This window comes from Haliotis cracherodii, unplaced genomic scaffold (assembly GCF_022045235.1).
Source record: "Haliotis cracherodii isolate W230 unplaced genomic scaffold, xgHalCrac1.p SCAF_17, whole genome shotgun sequence".
NCBI lineage: Eukaryota > Metazoa > Mollusca > Gastropoda > Lepetellida > Haliotidae > Haliotis > Haliotis cracherodii.
Window position 1 is genome coordinate 25,224,349 of NW_027266272.1, and position 18,552 is coordinate 25,242,900.

Sequence of the window (18,552 nt, forward strand, 5' to 3'; positions counted from 1 at the left end):
GGTGTGGATGAGGATGAGGATGGATGTGGGCTAGGATGTGGATGAGGATGGATGTGGGGTGGGATGAGGATGAGGATGGATGTGGGATGTGGATGAGGATGGATGTGGGGTGGGATGTGGATGAGGATGGATGTGGGATGTGGGATGAGAATGAGGATTGATGTGGGATGGGATGAGGATGGATGTGGGGTGGGATGTGGATGAGGATGGATATGGAATGTGAATGAGGATGGATGTGGGATGTGGATGAGTATGGATGTGGGCTGGGATGAGGATGGATGTGGGATGTTGATGAGGATGGATGTGGGATGTGAATGTGGGATGTGGATGAGGATGGATGTGGGCTGGGATGAGGATGAGGATGGATGTGGGATGTGGATGAGGATGGATGTGGGATGTGAATGTGGGATGTGGATGAGGATGGATGTGGGATGTTGATGAGGATGGATGTGGGATGTGAATGTGGGATGTGGATGAGGATGGATGTGGGCTAGGATGTGGATGAGGATGAGGATGGATGTGGGCTAGGATGTGGATGAGGATGAGGATGGATGTGGGATGGGATGAGGATGAGGATGGATGTGGGATGTGGATGAGGATGAGGGTGGATGTAGGATGTGGATGTGGATGAGGGTGGATGTGGGATGTGGATGTGGATGAGGATGGATGTGGGATGGGATGAGGATGGATGTGGGATGTGGATGTGGATGAGGGTGGATGTGGGATGTGGATGTGGATGAGGATGGATGTGGGATGTGGATGAGGATGGATGTGGGATGGGATGAGGATGAGGATGGATGTGGGCTGGGATGAGGATGAGGATGGATGTGGGATGGGATGAGGATGAGGATGGATGTGGGCTGGGATGAGGATGAGGATGGATGTGGGCTGGGATGTGGATGAGGATTGATGTGGGATGTAGATGAGGATGGATGTGGGATGTGGATGAGGATGGATGTGGGCTGGGATGAGGATGAGGATGGATGTGGGCTGGGATGAGGATGAGGATGGATGTGGGATTGGATGTGGATGAGGATGGATTCATACCCTTCCTCATCCCACCCCACACCCATGTCTTGTAGTGGACCTCCCATGTTCTACAATGATCAACTTGACCACCCCTGTCCTACAGTGGACTACAGGACCACCCATGTCCTGCAGAGGACCTCAGGACCACCCATGTACTGCAGAGGACCTCAGGACCACCCATGTCCTGCAGTGGACCACAAGACCACCCATGTCCTGCTGTGGACCACAGGACCACCCATGTCATGCAGTGGACCACAGGACCACCCATGTCCTGCTGTGTACTACAGGACCTCAGGACCACCCATGTCCTGAAGTGGACCACAGGACCACCCATGTCCTACAGTGGACCACAGGACCACCCATGTCCTGCAGTAGACCACAAGACCACCCATGTCCTGCAGTGGACCACAAGACCACCCATGTCCTGCAGTGGACAACAAGACCACCCATGTCCTGCAGTGGACCACAAGACCACCCATGTCCTGCAGTGGACCACAAGACCACCCATGTCCTGCAGTGGACCACAGGACCACCCATGTCCTGCAGTGAACCACAGGACCACCCATGTCCTGCTGTGTACTACAGGACCACAAGACCACCCATGTCCTGCAGTGGACCACAGGACCGGCCATGTCCTGCAGTGGACCACAAGACCACCCATGTCCTGCAGTGGACCACAGGACCACCCATGTCCTGCTGTGAACTACAGGACCACAGGACCACCCATGTCCTGCAGTGGACCACAGGACCACCCATGTCCTGCAGTGGACCACAGGACCACCCATGTCCTGCAGTGGACCACACAACCACCCCTGTCCTGCAGTGGACCACAGGACCAGCTACATCCTGTTGTGAACCACAGACAGCTCATCTGCACTAGGTTCCCAGTGCCCCATGCTATTCTCCCCTGGAGATTGTAGGGCAGTACATGCCCCCAGTACCCCATGCTTGTCTCCCCTGGAGATTGTAGGGCAGTACATGCCCCCAGTACCCCATGCTTGTCTCCCCTAGAGATTGTAGGGCAGTACATGCCCCCAGTACCCCATGCTTGTCTCCCCTAGAGATTGTAGGGCAGTACATGCCCCCAGTACCCCATGCTTGTCTCCCCTGGAGATTGTAGGGCAGTACATGCCCCCAGTACCCCATGCTTGTCTCCCCTGGAGATTGTAGGGCAGTACATGCCCCCAGTACCCCATGCTTGTCTCCCCTGGAGATTGTAGGGCAGTACATGCCCCCAGTACCCCATGCTTGTCTCCCCTGGAGATTGTAGGGCAGTACATGCCCCCAGTACCCCATGCTTGTCTCCCCTGGAGATTGTAGGGCAGTACATGCCCCCAGTACCCCATGCTTGTCTCCCCTGGAGATTGTAGGGCAGTACATGCCCCCAGTACCCCATGCTTGTCTCCCCTGGTGATTGTAGGGCAGTACCCCATGCTTGTCATAACTCACTCACTCACTCATTCACTCACTCACTCACTCATATGACAGCTACAACTAACACGAGGATGCCAACATGCACTGTCTCAGGGTGAGGACCTCAAACAACAGGAAAAACCCTGCGTTTGCTTTACCGATATCTCACCATACTGTCACGAAAACAGAGATCTTGTTGGGATGTGTTTACGCTATAGTTCAACATGCACGCCACAAACGGCGGTTCTGTTGTTGACATTTTAGTGACAAGTTTCGAACATTCTTCATAAATATTGTCATTGACCTTGATGACTATTTCGATACACTCACTTGCTTAAACTGGAGATGTTCGTCAGAGGTGACTGTCACGGACATTCACAGTTATTCGTCATGATGTGGGCGGTTGTTTCGTCAATAGAGTTCTCAAACTACTTTCAATATTTCCCGAAAGGCTGGCTGCTAATTGGAGTTATGTTTATTCTTGAAACGTGAAAGATATTTGCCAGGATATGTTAAGTGCGAATGATGTTTCGAATTCTTTGATTGTTACAGTCAATCATACAATGTGGAAGATCTTCAAAGAGATTGTCAGTTTAATAGATCACTGTTTTATAGCAGTTAAAATAGATGAAAGCCAATCCAATAATTGCTTAAAAATTTTAATTTAAGTGAACAAATTGAAATACAATGCATGGGAAATAATATTCTTGAGTTTTTATGGTTCATATTTAATTATTCAGTCAAGATATGAGATAGCTTGTACTCTGATATAATAATTTTAATACTACTACTACTAATAATAATAATGATAATCATCATCATCATCATCATAATGATGACGATAATAATGATGATGATGATGATGATGATGATGATGATGATGATGATGATAATAATAATACCCTAAAGCAAAAGTAAAGTTACATTATTACCTCAGCTGCTCATTAAACAGTGATAAGTAGTAAGTCAGTTTATTATCCGCCAGGTTCCTCGTAAGTGAATGCTGATGTTCCAGTACCATTATTTCCCCAGTCAGTGGATGAGTGTGAAGTCAATTGTTCTCACCTCCCTGGGGCTCATACAGCCAAAGCTGCCTGTGAGGCATTGAAAGGTTAACAATCACCATCTCATTCTACCGGGTACCCATTTGCTGCTTGATGAACAGAGGCACATTTCAAACAGAGTCACTAGACCCAAAGCAGCTTTCAAACTGGCGACTTGCATTACAGACTACGCTTATAAAAATCTTTTGACAAAGTTCTCGATTCAGAATTTGAAACTTGACATAAGAACATTCTGGAATGTCAAATCGGTGGCTGAGATTGTACCTCCCCACGGGCTATGCAAAGTCTCTTCCATTTAAATGTTTGTCCCATTGAAGCGAGAGATAGACGATGATTTTAACAGAATCAGTCGTACAGGCTGTAACTGTCTTTTAGAATATCCCATGATATGCCTTTTCAAGGTTGCATGATTAGAAAACACATTCCGTCTGTCACTTTCCTGATCTGGTAAGCAACGCTCTGATTGGTCGGATGAAAGGTCGTTCTGATGTGACCAGTAATTGAATGTTTTCAGAATGTCCTCAGATCTTTGTTTCATGGTAGCAAGAACTAAGATCTGATTTTAGTAGGATTGTGCTTGTAGGCTTTATACTATTGCTAATTTCACAGTTTCACACAGGGCACTAATTACACAGACACAATGTCTCAGTTTCACACAGGGCACTAATTACACAGACACAATGTCTCAGTTTCACACAGGGCACTAATTACACAGACACTCAGTTTCACACAGGACACTAATTACACCGAAACAATGTCTCAGTTTCACACAGGGCACTAAGTACACAGACACTCAGTTTAACACAGGGCACTAATTACACAGACACAATGTCTCAGTTTCACACAGGGCACTAATTACACAGACACAATGTCTCAGTTTCACACAGGGCACTAATTACACAAACACAATGTCTCAGTTTCACACAGGGCACTAATTACACAGACACAATGTCTCAGTTTCACACAGGGCACTAATTACACAGACACAATGTCTCAGTTTCACACAGGGCACTAATTACACAGACACAATGTCTCAGTTTCACACAGGGCACTAATTACACAGACACAATGTCTCAGTTTCACACAGGGCACTAATTACACAGACACAGCGTTTCACACAGGGCACTAATTACACAGACACAATGTTTCACACAGGGCACTAATTACACAGACACAGCGTTTCACACAGGGCACTAAGTACACAGACACAATGTCTCAGTTTCACACAGGGCACTAATTACACAGACACTCAGTTTCACACAGGGCACTAATTACACAGACACAATGTCTCAGTTTCACACAGGGCACTAATTACACAGACACAATGTCTCAGTTTCCCCCAGGGCACTAATTACACAGACACAATGTCTCAGTTTCACACAGGGCACTAATTACACAGACACAATGTCTCAGTTTCACACAGGGCACTAATTACACAGACACAATGTCTCAGTTTCCCCCAGGGCACTAATTACACAGACACAATGTCTCAGTTTCACACAGGGCACTAATTACACAGACACAATGTCTCAGTTTCACACAGGGCACTAATTACACAGACACAATGTCTCAGTTTCACACAGGGCACTAATTACACAGACACAATGTCTCAGTTTCACACAGGGCACTAATTACACAGACACAATGTCTCAGTTTCACACAGGGCACTAATTACACAGACACAATGTTTCAGTTTCACACAGGGCACTAATTACACAGACACAATGTCTCAGTTTCACACAGGGCACTAATTACACAGACACAATGTCTCAGTTTCACACAGGGCACTAATTACACAGACACAATGTTTCAGTTTCACACAGGGCACTAATTACACAGACACAATGTTTCAGTTTCACACAGGGCACTAATTACACAGACACTCAGTTTCACACAGGGCACTAATTACACAGACTCTCAGTTTCACACAGGGCACTAATTACACAGACACAATGTCTCAGTTTCACACAGGGCACTAATTACACAGACACAATGTTTCAGTTTCACACAGGGTACAGAGGACCTGTGGCTACCTTTAGTACCTTTTTGAGATTGCTTGACATTGTCAGATTCCTGACAGTTATTCTCTAAAACTCCAGGAATGCGTGATTAGAGTTTACTACAGGAAACATAAGCTGTGACCCACTCATCTTTACCTGATGTTGGGCACAAGAGCATATAGCCACATAAAGCTTTCTGTTAAGTTGTCACTCAGAATAGAACACTTTTGTCATATTTTTGAGGATATTGAGGAATTACAAATATTTGAAACAAGTTTTCTTTTACACAAGGAGCATTAGCTGTGACAGCTTTCTGAGACCCAGTTGCATAGAACAGGACCCGACGTGCTTCAAAGTCAGGCATTCTTACCATTCTTCTCCTGCAGAACTTCATGCATGTGACATTATTTTTTTATGCTTGAGGATCAGATTGATTCTTTGGTTCAGAAAAAGACGAAAGCTGAGGTCGGATTTAAGGGAAGATTTGCAGCCACACGTCAGATCCGTGATTGAACTGTATGGTAAAAACACTGTTCGTGACAAAAATGTGAACTTATTTCATGCAGGAGTGTTGCGATGACAAAAAAGGTTTTGACAGTTGATTGACGGGATTCAAACACCATTCTTTCCTCTTCTTCATGGATTGAGCCAATCAAGGTGGTTTCTTGGCACAAAGGAAGAAAACAAGCAGCAAAAATGTTAACAGGTCTAGGTTACTGAGAAATGTAGTAGATCGTTATCAATTAAAGAGTTTGCTCGCGGTAAAAGCCTTGGTTTGTTTCCTAACATGGGTACGAACCTTTTCCAGGAATGGGTAAATTGTATTGTTGTTGAAAATATGAAAAAGAGGGTGGAAATGTATCTGTTTCTTTTGTTTGTTTGTTTGTTTGTTGTTTAATGTCACACTCGGCAATATTCCAGCTATATGACATATAAACAATCGAGTCTGGAACAGGCAATCCAGTGGTCGACATCATGAGCATCGATCCAAGCAATTGGGATTGATGACATGCATCAACCAAGTCAGCGGGCCTGACCACCCAATCCCATTAGTCGCCTTTTACGACAAGCATAGTCGCCTTTTACGACAAGCATGGGTTGCTGAAGACCTATCCTACCCCGGATCTTCATGGGTAGTGGAAGTGGTAGTAGTAGTAGTAGTAGTAGTAGTAGTGGTAGCAGCAGTAGTAGTAGTAGTGGTAGTGGTAGCAGCAATAGTAGCAGTAGCAGTAGCAGCAGTAGTAGTAGTTGTAGTGGTAGAAGAAGTAGCAGAAGCAGTGGTAGTGGTAGCAGCGGTAATAGCAGTAGCAGTAGTAATAGTAGTAGTAGTTGTAGTGGTAGAAGAAGTAGCAGAAGCAGTGGTAGTAGTAGTCATAGTGGTAGTAGTTGTGGTAGGATCCAACTTGTGAGGATCAGGTGATCAGTGAGTGAGTGACCTGGCTGATTGTGACCCTGAGAAGAACAAGTGCTGCGCATGCTAACAACTGGTATCCCTATTAGTGTCTGGATTATTCACAGCCTGGCGTGATAAAGCTGGATAATTCACAGCCTGGTGTGATAAAACTGGATAATTCACAGCCTGGCTTGATAAAGCTGAATTATTCATAGCCTGGCATGATGAAGCTGGATTATTCAGAGCCTGGCGTGATAAAGCTGGATAATTCACAGCCTGGCATGATAAAGCTGGATAATTCACAGCCTGGCGTGATAAAGCTGGATAATTCACAGCCTGGTGTGATAAAACTGGATAATTCACAGCCTGGTGTGATAAAGCTGGATAATTCACAGCCTGGCATGATAAAGCTGGATAATTCACAGCCTGGCGTGATAAAGCTGGATAATTCACAACCTGGTGTGATAAAACTGGATAATTCACAGCCTGGCATGATAAAGCTGGATTATTCACAGCCTGGCATGATGAAGCTGGATTATTTACAGCCTGGCGTGATAAAACTGGATAATTCACAGCCTGGCGTGATAAAGCTGGATAATTCACAGCCTGGCATGATAAAGCTGGATAATTTACAGCCTGGCATGAAAAAGCTGGATTATTCATAGCCTGGCATGATGAAGCTGGATAATTCACAGCCTGGCGTGATAAAGCTGGATAATTCACAGCCTGGCATGATAAAGCTGGATAATTGACAGCCTGGCGTGATAAAGCTGGATAATTCACAGCCTGGCATGATAAAGCTGGATTATCACAGCCTGGCATGATAAAGCTGGATTATCACAGCCTGGCATGAAAAAGCTGGATTATTCACAGCCAGGCGTGATAAAGCTGGATTATTCACAGCCTGACGTGATAAAGCTGGATTATTCACAGCCTGACGTGATAAAGCTGGATAACTCACAGCCTGGCATGATAAAGCTGGATAATTCACAGCCTGGCATGATAAAGCTGGATTATTCACAGCCTGGCATGATAAAGCTGGATTATTCACAGCCTGGCATGATAAAACTGGATAATTCACAGCCTGGCATGATAAAGCTGGATTATTCACAAAGTGGCATGATAAAGCTGGATTATTCACAGCCTGGCATGATAAAACTGGATAATTCACAGCCTGGCATGATAAAGCTGGATAATTCACAGCCTGGCGTGATAAAGCTGGATAATTTACAGCCTGGCATGAAAAAGCTGGATTATTCATAGCCTGGCATGATGAAGCTGGATAATTCACAGCCTGGCATGATAAAGCTGGATAATTGACAGCCTGGCGTGATAAAGCTGGATAATTCACAGCCTGGTGTGATAAAACTGGATAATTCACAGCCTGGCATGATAAAGCTGGATTATTCACAGCCTGGCATGATGAAGCTTGATTATTCACAGCCTGGCGTGATAAAGCTGGATAATTCACAGCCTGGCGTGATAAAGCTGGATAATTCACAGCCTGGCGTGATAAAGCTGGATTATCACAGCCTGGCATGAAAAAGCTGGATTATTCACAGCCAGGCGTGATAAAACTGGATTATTCACAGCCTGACGTGATAAAGCTGGATAACTCACAGCCTGGCATGATAAAGCTGGATAATTCACAGCCTGGCATGATAAAGCTGGATTATTCACAGCCTGGCATGATAAAGCTGGATTATTCACAGCCTGGCGTGATAAAACTGGATAATTCACAGCCTGGCATGATAAAGCTGGATTATTCACAAAGTGGCCTGATAAAGCTGGATTATCACAGCTTGGCGTGATAAAGCTGGATTATTCATGGCCTGTCGTGTTAAAGCTGGATTTTTCACAGCCTGGCGTGATAAAGCTGGATTATCACAGCTGCATTGGGAAACAATATTCACACACTCACTTTCAACACAGTCAGTCAAAAGCTTGAACATCAGTTGATTACATGTTTGGTGGTAACTTCTTCTTAATGAATTGATTTCAGAAACATCTTTCACAATGTAATACTTTTCAGTCCAACACAATTACAGCCGTGTTTGATGTTGTTAAAAGATGAGTGTATAAATGAAAGAATCGTCAATTTATCATTTTTCATTTCACAGGTGCATCCTGTTTAGTGCAGGATGTTTTTTTTTAAGATAACAACGTAGAATTGTGTACATTGCAACAGTTAATGACACTGTAAATTCCCATGATGCTTTTATTTTCTGTGTTCTGTAATACAAATAGGGGCAGTTTAAGATAACAGGCATTGTCCATGACGTCACTAAAGAATAATGCCACAGTTTGATTTAACGCGAGGGACAAATCTTTTTAGGGGCTGGAATAAACTTCAGCATGTTGTGCTCAGTTTGGATGAGGGGTTTTGTGGTCGAGTATTCTGTCATGCCTTGAAGGGATAAATGTTGTTTGATAATTTGGAGAAGGGATTTCCAGGAAATCAGCCGTTGGGGTTCACAAAATAAATAGACTGATTTACAATTTTGGGTTTGAAATAATGTTCCAATCAGTTTAAATATCAGAGAAGCAATCATCAGGGACATGGTTTGAAGTGAAATCTGCTGCCAGTTTAAGCGAACAAGATTAGAAACATTTTTATATAATTCTACTTGATGTTAGAAATCCAATTCCATATCAAGCGATTTATTACCGTACGGTTTGTCAAAACATGCATGGGCTTGAATTGAAAGGACAGCCCCACCACAACTATTGGCTAAAAATAGATTATTTGAACAATAACGCAAAAAAGAATTAATGTGTAGGTTTTTACCTGTAGCTGTAAAATGATGACAAAGGCTCCAATGGGTAGTGGGAATTGGTTATGTTCTCAGTTGGAGACATCTGTCACTGTGCAGAGCCTGGGAGAATAGAATACACACTTGTCAGTGGATAGAATACACACTTGTCAGTGGATAGAATACACACTTGTTAGTGGATAGTACACACACTTGTCAGTGGATAGAATACACACTTGTCAGTGGATAGTACACACACTTGTCAGTGGATAGAATACACACTTGTCAGTGGATAGAATACACACTAGTCAGTGGATAGAATGCACACTAGTCAGTGGATAGAATACACATTTGTCAGTGGATAGAATACACACTTGTCAGTGGATAGTACACACACTTGTCAGTGGATAGAATACACACTTGTCAGTGGATAGAATACACACTTGTCAGTGGATAGTACACACACTTGTCAGTGGATAGTACACACACTTGTCAGTGGATAGTACACACACTTGTCAGTGGATAGAATACACACTTGTCAGTGGATAGAATACACACTTGTCAGTAGATAGAATACAAACTTGTCAGTGGATAGAATACACACTTGTCAGTGGATAGTACACACACTTGTCAGTGGATAGTACACACACTTGTCAGTGCATAGAATATGGATGGATGGTCTGATAGGTGGTCTAATGGATGGTCTGATAGGTGATCTAATGGATGGTGTGATAGGTGGTCTAATGGATGGTGTGATAGGTGGTCTAATGGATGGTGTGATAGGTGATCTATTGGATGGTGTGATAGGTGATCTAATGGATGGTGTGATAGGTGATCTAATGGATGGTGTGATAGGTGATCTAATGGATGGTGTGATAGGTGGTCTAATGGATGGTGTGATAGGTGGTCTAATGAATGGACTGATAGGTGGTCTAACATGTCTAATGGATGATGTGTTAAATCCATAAAAGCTTTCTTTTGGTTATTTTAGCTTCATTTGTACTTGACTAATTTAATTTGTTTGATCTGTTATTTGTTTGATCTGTAATTAATTATCTCTCAAACCAGTTTCCTATTATAAGCCATGACCCCACAAGTCCAAGCCCCTTTTGTAAAGCTGTGCATTCCATTCCAGTGATGACTGTTACAAAACAATTGTTTTAGCAGATTGCAAATGCAGTTGGCACACAATTGTGGACCTCAGCATCATGTGCACTCAGGGTCAATATGCTGAGCAAGGACATATGAAACTTCGGTAATCTCCGGACAAGAGGTGAGTGTTTGTTCAGCAAATCTGTCGCTTGGTGTTCCGTCAACATTGCCCTGACTTAACACAAGGGCAGGATATTTTAAGTTTGTTTACTGAAGTCAGTGCAAAGTACATGATTTGAACATTCCAAGTAATTATGAGGTGAGGTGAAATAGGGGTTTAATGTCGCGTCCAAGATTATTGCACTTATATAGCGACAGGCATGCACTTGTGTTTGTGTGGCTGCTTGTACTAGTCCGGACAGATGCCGATTTATAGTGTTAACCCACTGAGATACCATGCCGTAGTTTAACATGAATATCCCACTCAGACACAGTATACTGACTCAGAGCCGACCAGTCCTTGTTTTGGCCCCTAAATGCCCAGCGCCAGACAGGGCTAACACCAAATACCATATTTTAAGTTCTTTTGGTATGACGCGGCAGGGGATCGAACCCCGGGCCTTCCGCTCTTTGGGCAGTCGCCCTACCACTAGACCACCGTGGCGATCCCAAGTAATTAAGAGTCAAAGGTGGAAAGTCTTTAAGCTTTGAAACAATCTGTGTTGTTGTGTGATACTGTTACTTTATAGTTGCCTTACCAATTTACCATTCCTCTTTTTAATCAAACGAGATAATTACTCCTTCCATAGTGATAAGAATCAACACAAGTTCCTTGATATGACATTCTTTCAGATACTGCAGGGGCAGTCAGGTAGCCTAGTGGTTAAAGTGTTCTCTTGTCACACCGAGGACCCGGGTTCAATTTCCGACATGGGTGCAGTGTGTGAAACCAATTTCTGATGTCACCCGCCGTGCTATCGCTGGAAGTCTGTGAGTGAGTTGGGTTTAACGCCGCTTTTAACAGTATTCCAGTTATATCACGGTGTGTCAGCTTAATGGGGGAGGAAAGCCCGAAGTGATGCAGGTCTCAGACGTTTACTACTTCGGTGAAACCCATGAGCACGGGTATGGTGCTGAGAAGCCTAGAAACATAATCGGGGCGACCCGGGTTTGATTCCCAACATGGGTGTAGTGTGAAGCCCATTTCTGGTGTCCCCCGCCGTGCTATTGCTGGACTATTGCTTAAAGCAGCATAAAACCATACTCACTCACTCAGATACTGCAAATGTTTAGATATGACAATCTTATTCTCATTACTCAAGGATATTCCAATCTTATGGATGTCATGAGTGAGTTTAGTTTAAGCCGCTTTTAACAGTATTCAAGTTACCTAATGGCATGTCAGCTTAATTTGGGAGGAAAGCCTCAAGTGATGCAGGTTTTGCCATTGTGGTGAAACCCACATTAACTTGACATGCCCTGATATTAATGAAATGCTGTTATACTCACTCACTCATTCGCTATTGAATCTTCCAGATCAATCTACATTACAAACGTTTTATATGTAACATAAAGTACCTATGTCCCAAGCAAACTAGACTAGTCAGAAGAGGCGATAGGGCTGGGACGAGTCCAAATTTACCACCCAGGTACCCACCCCCTATTACACAACCCCACCCGGGTACCAGCTGTGTAGGTCTCAAGAGACAGTTACCAACTGTCCGATTGGGGAAGGTTTGACCGTAGCCCTGGCAAAATGTGTCTTTAGACACTCGTATAAAACGATCTTGTCATGCAGACACTCAAGTTGACGGAAGTTTAATCTTTATTCAAACATATAAAAGTCAGAAGGAATTTTTTTCATAGTCAGAATGAAATTAGTGACTTGTAGTGTAACCATAGAGTTCTAGATAATATTTGTCATTACATAATACACGTATATCACGTGACTAACAACGGGTCCAGGTTATACCAACCAACCCATGTATCCAAGTTTCACATCCCATCCCTAAGAGGCGACTAAAGGGATTGGAGGAGGGAGGTCAATCTCGGTTTACCCGAACCCATGTCGTCATACCTTGGCAATAATTGGTGTTGTTCATACCGTATATAACCGCGGATAAGCCGAATTTTGAGGATCAGAAAAAAGATTCTGTAGAAAGGGGTCGGTAATACCAATCACACTCATGATATATACATTTGCAGGCGGCTGTCATATCGATGGAATATTGTGGCATTAAATAACATAACTGACCAAACAATATATAAATTATAACAATCTCACTTCCGCCAAGCAGAATGGCATATCTTTCTAATAAATTTGGGATTGATAAAAGAGGACTTTCTAAAAATGTATTCTTACTTCTCAAGGCATCCGTGATCCAACCATTCCAAACGGTTGTTTTATTATCAAGTTTTCTCACAAGAACACGTGAAGTTGGTAATAAACTTATACTTAAAATATACTACTCAAAAGAAGTTAAAGAACACTCGATATTTCGTACTACTCTAGTTTATCTGTCATGCTATGACTGAATAAGTAAATACAATGAAAGAATCATATTTTCTTTAACTTCTTTTGAGTAGTATATATATCAAAGCTGAGGTCCAAGGCCATGATAAATTAATTATTCGACTTTTATCCCCTTTGTCCTCCATCCCAAACACATAATTTTATTGTCCGCAAATCAAGAATACTTAAAAAAATAAAATGCCTTCTTCCCAGCATCTTAGAAAAAACTGTCAATGAAAACCTAATAATTTCTTTACTTTGGCCTCTCAAATACTTTACTCTCAAATAATCCTTTGCCTGGAGGCCAACTTGTTACCTGAGGTTTCGACCTGTGACAGTCAGCTGATTATTATAGCCTCGGGTTTAAAGAAGTGTTTGCCAAAAAATCACGTTACAATTTCTGAAAGTTCCAGAAATAACTCAATGGCTTCCTTCAAGCAGGTGGGACATTTTCTGTTTGTTTGTGGGGGTACACCGGAATCCTAGGAAATTTTAAATTACACATTAAGGCTGGCCAAAGTGGAGCATTGACCAGTTGGAGTCAAGCATTGACCAATCAGAGTCAAGCATTTACCAGTCAGTGTCGAGCATTGACCAATCGGAGTGGAGCATGACCAATCTGAGTCGAGCATTGACCAATCAGGTTCAAGCATTGACCAGTCTGATTGTGTGTTGAAATAATATGTTATCACAGGAATCCTAGGGCTAAAGGTTTGTTAAAGAATGGGTACAAGTTTCATTGACCGTGTTGACTTCTGTTTGAAAATCTGGATTCTTAAAAAAAACATTCCTGAAAAGAGTCAATGAAATATGCCCAACTTGGAGAACTCATCGTTGAATTATTATTGCTTTTGGGGCATATTTTGAATGGGTGTTGTTGCTTTAAAGAGAACCATTGATCATGTAACCTTGGGGGTTATAATTATTGATATATTCGTTATTCAATTTATAAATGAATATAACAATAATGTAGTGACTTTGTGTAATCAGAAACAGCTTGTTGTTTTAACCTTGAGTTGTTTGGTGCTCTTGGGTTCTTGATTTGAATTATTTATTTGCAGAATGCTGTTATATGTTTGCAATGGCCTTGATTTACCTCATGCTGATCATGATGATTATTATGAAAATGAGAAAATATTTACATTTTGTACAAGGATACATATTGCTGAAGACAGAAAATAACTGTTTTTGTTATGTCTTAAAGTCCACAAAGTAATCAATGCGTAAAGGTGCCACCACTCACCATGGAGTGAAATATATTGATTTCTTTCGGAATTTCTTTTGCGTATTTGCTCAGAAGTTACTTCTTTGATATTTATCTATAATTGATCGATATTTAGTTAACGATTATTGATCTCTGTGATCTTTATCGGTAGCCAGCACTAGTTGATTGCGTGTCCTCACATCATGACAGCATGGATTGTTGCTGACATTTTCAATCACTAGATTGTCTGGGTCAGAATCTTCAAGCAGAGAAATATAGATACAGGCATGTCTTTAACCTTTAGGAAAAATCACCTTGTCTCAGATAAAGGTCAAGTATTTTTTTTCAATTTGCTAACCTGAATGATGGTATCCAACTGTCAGTGTTACAAACAGGCAAATTAGTTTTCTCTCGAAACCCCTGGGACTTGTGGTGGATTTGGAGTGATTAAAGTGGTTGTGTTCATCGGACTGGATGTGGATCAAGTGGTCACAAGGGCTGCTGGTGCAGAGAAGGTGTGGATTGTTGGACTATTTCACTCATGCACTCTTCCACTCACTCATGCATTCTTCCTCTCACTCATGCATTCTTCCACTCACTCATGGACTCTTCCTCTCACTCATGGACTCTTCCTCTCACTCATGGACTCTTCCTCTCACTCATGGACTCTTCCTCTCACTCATGGACTCTTCCTCTCACTCATGGACTCTTCCTCTCACTCATGGACTCTTCCTCTCACTCATGCACTCTTCCTCTCACTCATGGACACTTCCTCTCACTCATGGACTCTTCCTCTCACTCATGGACTCTTCCTCTCACTCATGGACTCTTCCTCTCACTCATGGACTCTTCCTCTCACTCATGGACTCTTCCTCTCACTCATGCACTCTTCCTCTCACTCATGGACTCTTCCTCTCATTCATGGACTCTTCCTCTCACTCATGCACTCTTCCTCTCACTCATGGACTCTTCCTCTCACTCATGGACTCTTCCTCTCACTCATGGACTCTTCCTCTCACTCATGCACTCTTCCTCTCACGCATGCACTCTTCCTCTCACTCATGGACTCTTCCTCTCACTCATGCACTCTTCCTCTCACTCATGCACTCTTCCTCTCACTCATGGACTCTTCCTCTCATTCATGGACTCTTCCTCTCACTCATGGACTCTTCCTCTCACTCATGGACTCTTCCTCTCACTCATGCACTTCCTCTCACTCATGGGCTCTTCCTCTCACTCATGCACTCTTCCTCTCACTCATGGACTCTTCCTCTCACTCATGGACTCTTCCTCTCACTCATGCACTCTTCCTCTCACTCATGCACTCTTCCTCTCACTCATGCACTCTTCCTCTCACTCATGGACTCTTCCTCTCACTCATGGACTCTTCCTCTCACTCATGGACTCTTCCTCTCACTCATGGACTCTTCCTCTCACTCATGCACTCTTCCTCTCACTCATGCACTCTTCCTCTCACTCACGGACTCTCCCTCTCACTCACGGGCTCTTCCTCTCACTCATGCACTCTTCCTCTCACTCATGCACTCTTCCTCTCACTCATGCACTCTTCCTCTCACTCATGCACTCTTCCTCTCACTCATGGGCTCTTCCTCTCATTCATGCACTCTTCCTCTCACTCATGCACTCATTCATTCACTCATTCACTCATAAGCACTCGGCCACTCTTACAAACTTACTCACTCATACACATTCATTCACTCTTAAGCACTTTGCCGCTCTTACAAACTTACTCACTCATACACATTCATTCACTCATTAGCACTCGGCCACTCTTACAAACTTACTCATACACATTCATTCACACATAAGCACTCGGCCACTCTTACAAACTTACTCACTCATACACATTCATTCACTCATTAGCACTCGGCCACTCTTACAAACTTACTCACTCATACACATTCATTCACACATAAGCACTCGGCCACTCTTACAAACTTATTCACTCATACACATTCATTCACTCATAAGCACTCAGCCCCGCCGTGATATTGCTGGAATATTGCTAAAAGCGGCGTAAAAACATATCCACTCACTCATAAGCACTCAGCCACTCTTACAAACTTACTCACTCATACACATTCATTCACTCATAAGCACTCGGCCACTCTTACAAACTTACTCACTCATACACATTCATTCACTCATAAGCACTCGGCCACTCTTACAAACTTACTCACTCATACACATTCATTCACACATAAGCACTCGGACGCTCTTACAAACTTACTCATACACATTCATTCACTCATAAGCACTCGGCCACTCTTACAAACTTACTCACTCATACACATTCATTCACTCATAAACACTCGGCCACTCTTACAAACTTACTCACTCATACACATTCATTCACTCATAAGCACTCGGCCACTCTTACAAACTTACTCACTCATACACATTCATTCACTCTTAAGCACTCTTCTGCTCTTACAAACTTACTCACTCATACACATTCATTCACTCATTAGCACTCGGCCAGTCTTACAAACTTACTCACTCATACACATTCATTCACACATAAGCACTCGGCCACTCTTACAGACTTACTCACTCATACACATTCATTCACTCATTAGCACTCGGCCACTCTTACAAACTTACTCACTCATAAACATTCATTCACACATAAGCACTCGGCCACTCTTACAAACTTATTCACTCATACACATTCATTCACTCATAAGCACTCGGCCACTCTTACAAACTTACTCACTCATACACATTCATTCACTCATAAGCACTCAGCCACTCTTACAAACTTACTCACTCATACACATTCATTCACTCATAAGCACTCGGCCACTCTTACAAACTTACTCACTCATACACATTCATTCACACATAAGCACTCGGCCACTCTTACAAACTTATTCACTCATTCACATTCATTCACTCATAAGCACTCAGCCACTCTTACAAACTTACTCACTCATACACATTCATTCACTCATAAGCACTCAGCCACTCTTACAAACTTACTCACTCATACACATTCATTCACTCATAAGCACTCGGCCACTCTTACAAACTTACTCTCTCATACACATTCATTCACTCTTAAGCACTCGGCCACTCTTACAAACTTACTCACTCATACACATTCATTCACTCATTAGCACTCGGCCACTCTTACAAACTTACTCACTCATACACATTCATTCACTCATAAGCACTCGGCCACTCTTACAAACTTACTCACTCATACACATTCATTCACTCATAAGCACTCAGCCACTCTTACAAACTTACTCACTCATACTCATTCATTCACACATAAGCACTCGGACGCTCTTACAAACTTACTCATACACATTCATTCACTCATAAGCACTCGGCCACTCTTACAAACTTACTCACTCATACACATTCATTCACTCATAAGCACTCAGCCACTCTTACAAACTTACTCACTCATACACATTCATTCACTCATAAGCACTCGGCCACTCTTTCAAACTTACTCATACACATTCATTCACTCATAAGCACGCTGCCACTCTTACGAACTTACTCACTCATACACGTTCATTCAGTCATAAGCACTCGGCCACTCTTACAAACTTACTCATACACATTCATTCACTCATAAGCACTCAGCCACTCTTATGAACTTACTCACTCATACACATTCATTCACTCATAAGCACGCTGCCACTCTTACGAACTCACTCATACACATTCATTCACTCATAAGCACTCAGCCACTCTTACAAACTTACTCATACACATTCATTCACTCATAAGCACTCGGCCACTCTTTCGAACTTACTCACTCGTACACATTCATTCACTCATAAGCACTCAGCCACTCTTACAAACTTACTCACTCATACATACACATTCATTCACTCATAAGCACTCGGCCACTCTTACAAACTTACTCACTCATACACATTCATTCACTCAATCACTCACAAATTCAGTCACTCTCTCACTCAATAGCAGATCAATGTCTAGAGCTCTACACAATCCTTCTTTATCCAAGGCTATCATCGCTATATGGTCAAAATAATGACAATGTGACATCAAATTTTAATTTTTAACTCACTCTGAAGGTGAAGATTCAAG

General features: G+C 42.8%; 2 protein-coding genes across 4 annotated transcripts in view; one reads left to right on the forward strand and one right to left on the reverse strand.

The window, feature by feature from the left end:
• The window catches only part of LOC139465005 (polypeptide N-acetylgalactosaminyltransferase 5-like), a 359,393-nt gene that overhangs the window by 67,955 nt on the left and 272,886 nt on the right, over positions 1-18,552 (forward strand). The window contains exon 3 of one of the 3 annotated variants that reach the window (XM_071246666.1): positions 10,817-10,925. The exons of 1 other annotated variant lie outside the window; for it this stretch is intronic. The gene's annotated coding sequence lies outside the window, so the exon portion shown is untranslated. The remainder of the gene's footprint in view (positions 1-10,816; positions 10,926-18,552) is intronic. One more of the 3 variants, XM_071246665.1, reaches the window with a different exon arrangement.
• LOC139464724 (uncharacterized histidine-rich protein DDB_G0274557-like) lies at positions 525-1,094 on the reverse strand. The gene has a single exon (XM_071246238.1). The coding sequence runs from the start codon at positions 1,092-1,094 to the stop codon at positions 525-527; it is 570 nt and encodes a 189-aa protein (XP_071102339.1).

What these genes read in the sequence shown, in the direction of transcription:
- LOC139464724 (XM_071246238.1), bottom strand. Translation starts at nt 1,094, where the DNA reads ATGGGAGGTCCACTACAAGACATGGGTGTGGGGTGGGATGAGGAAGGG.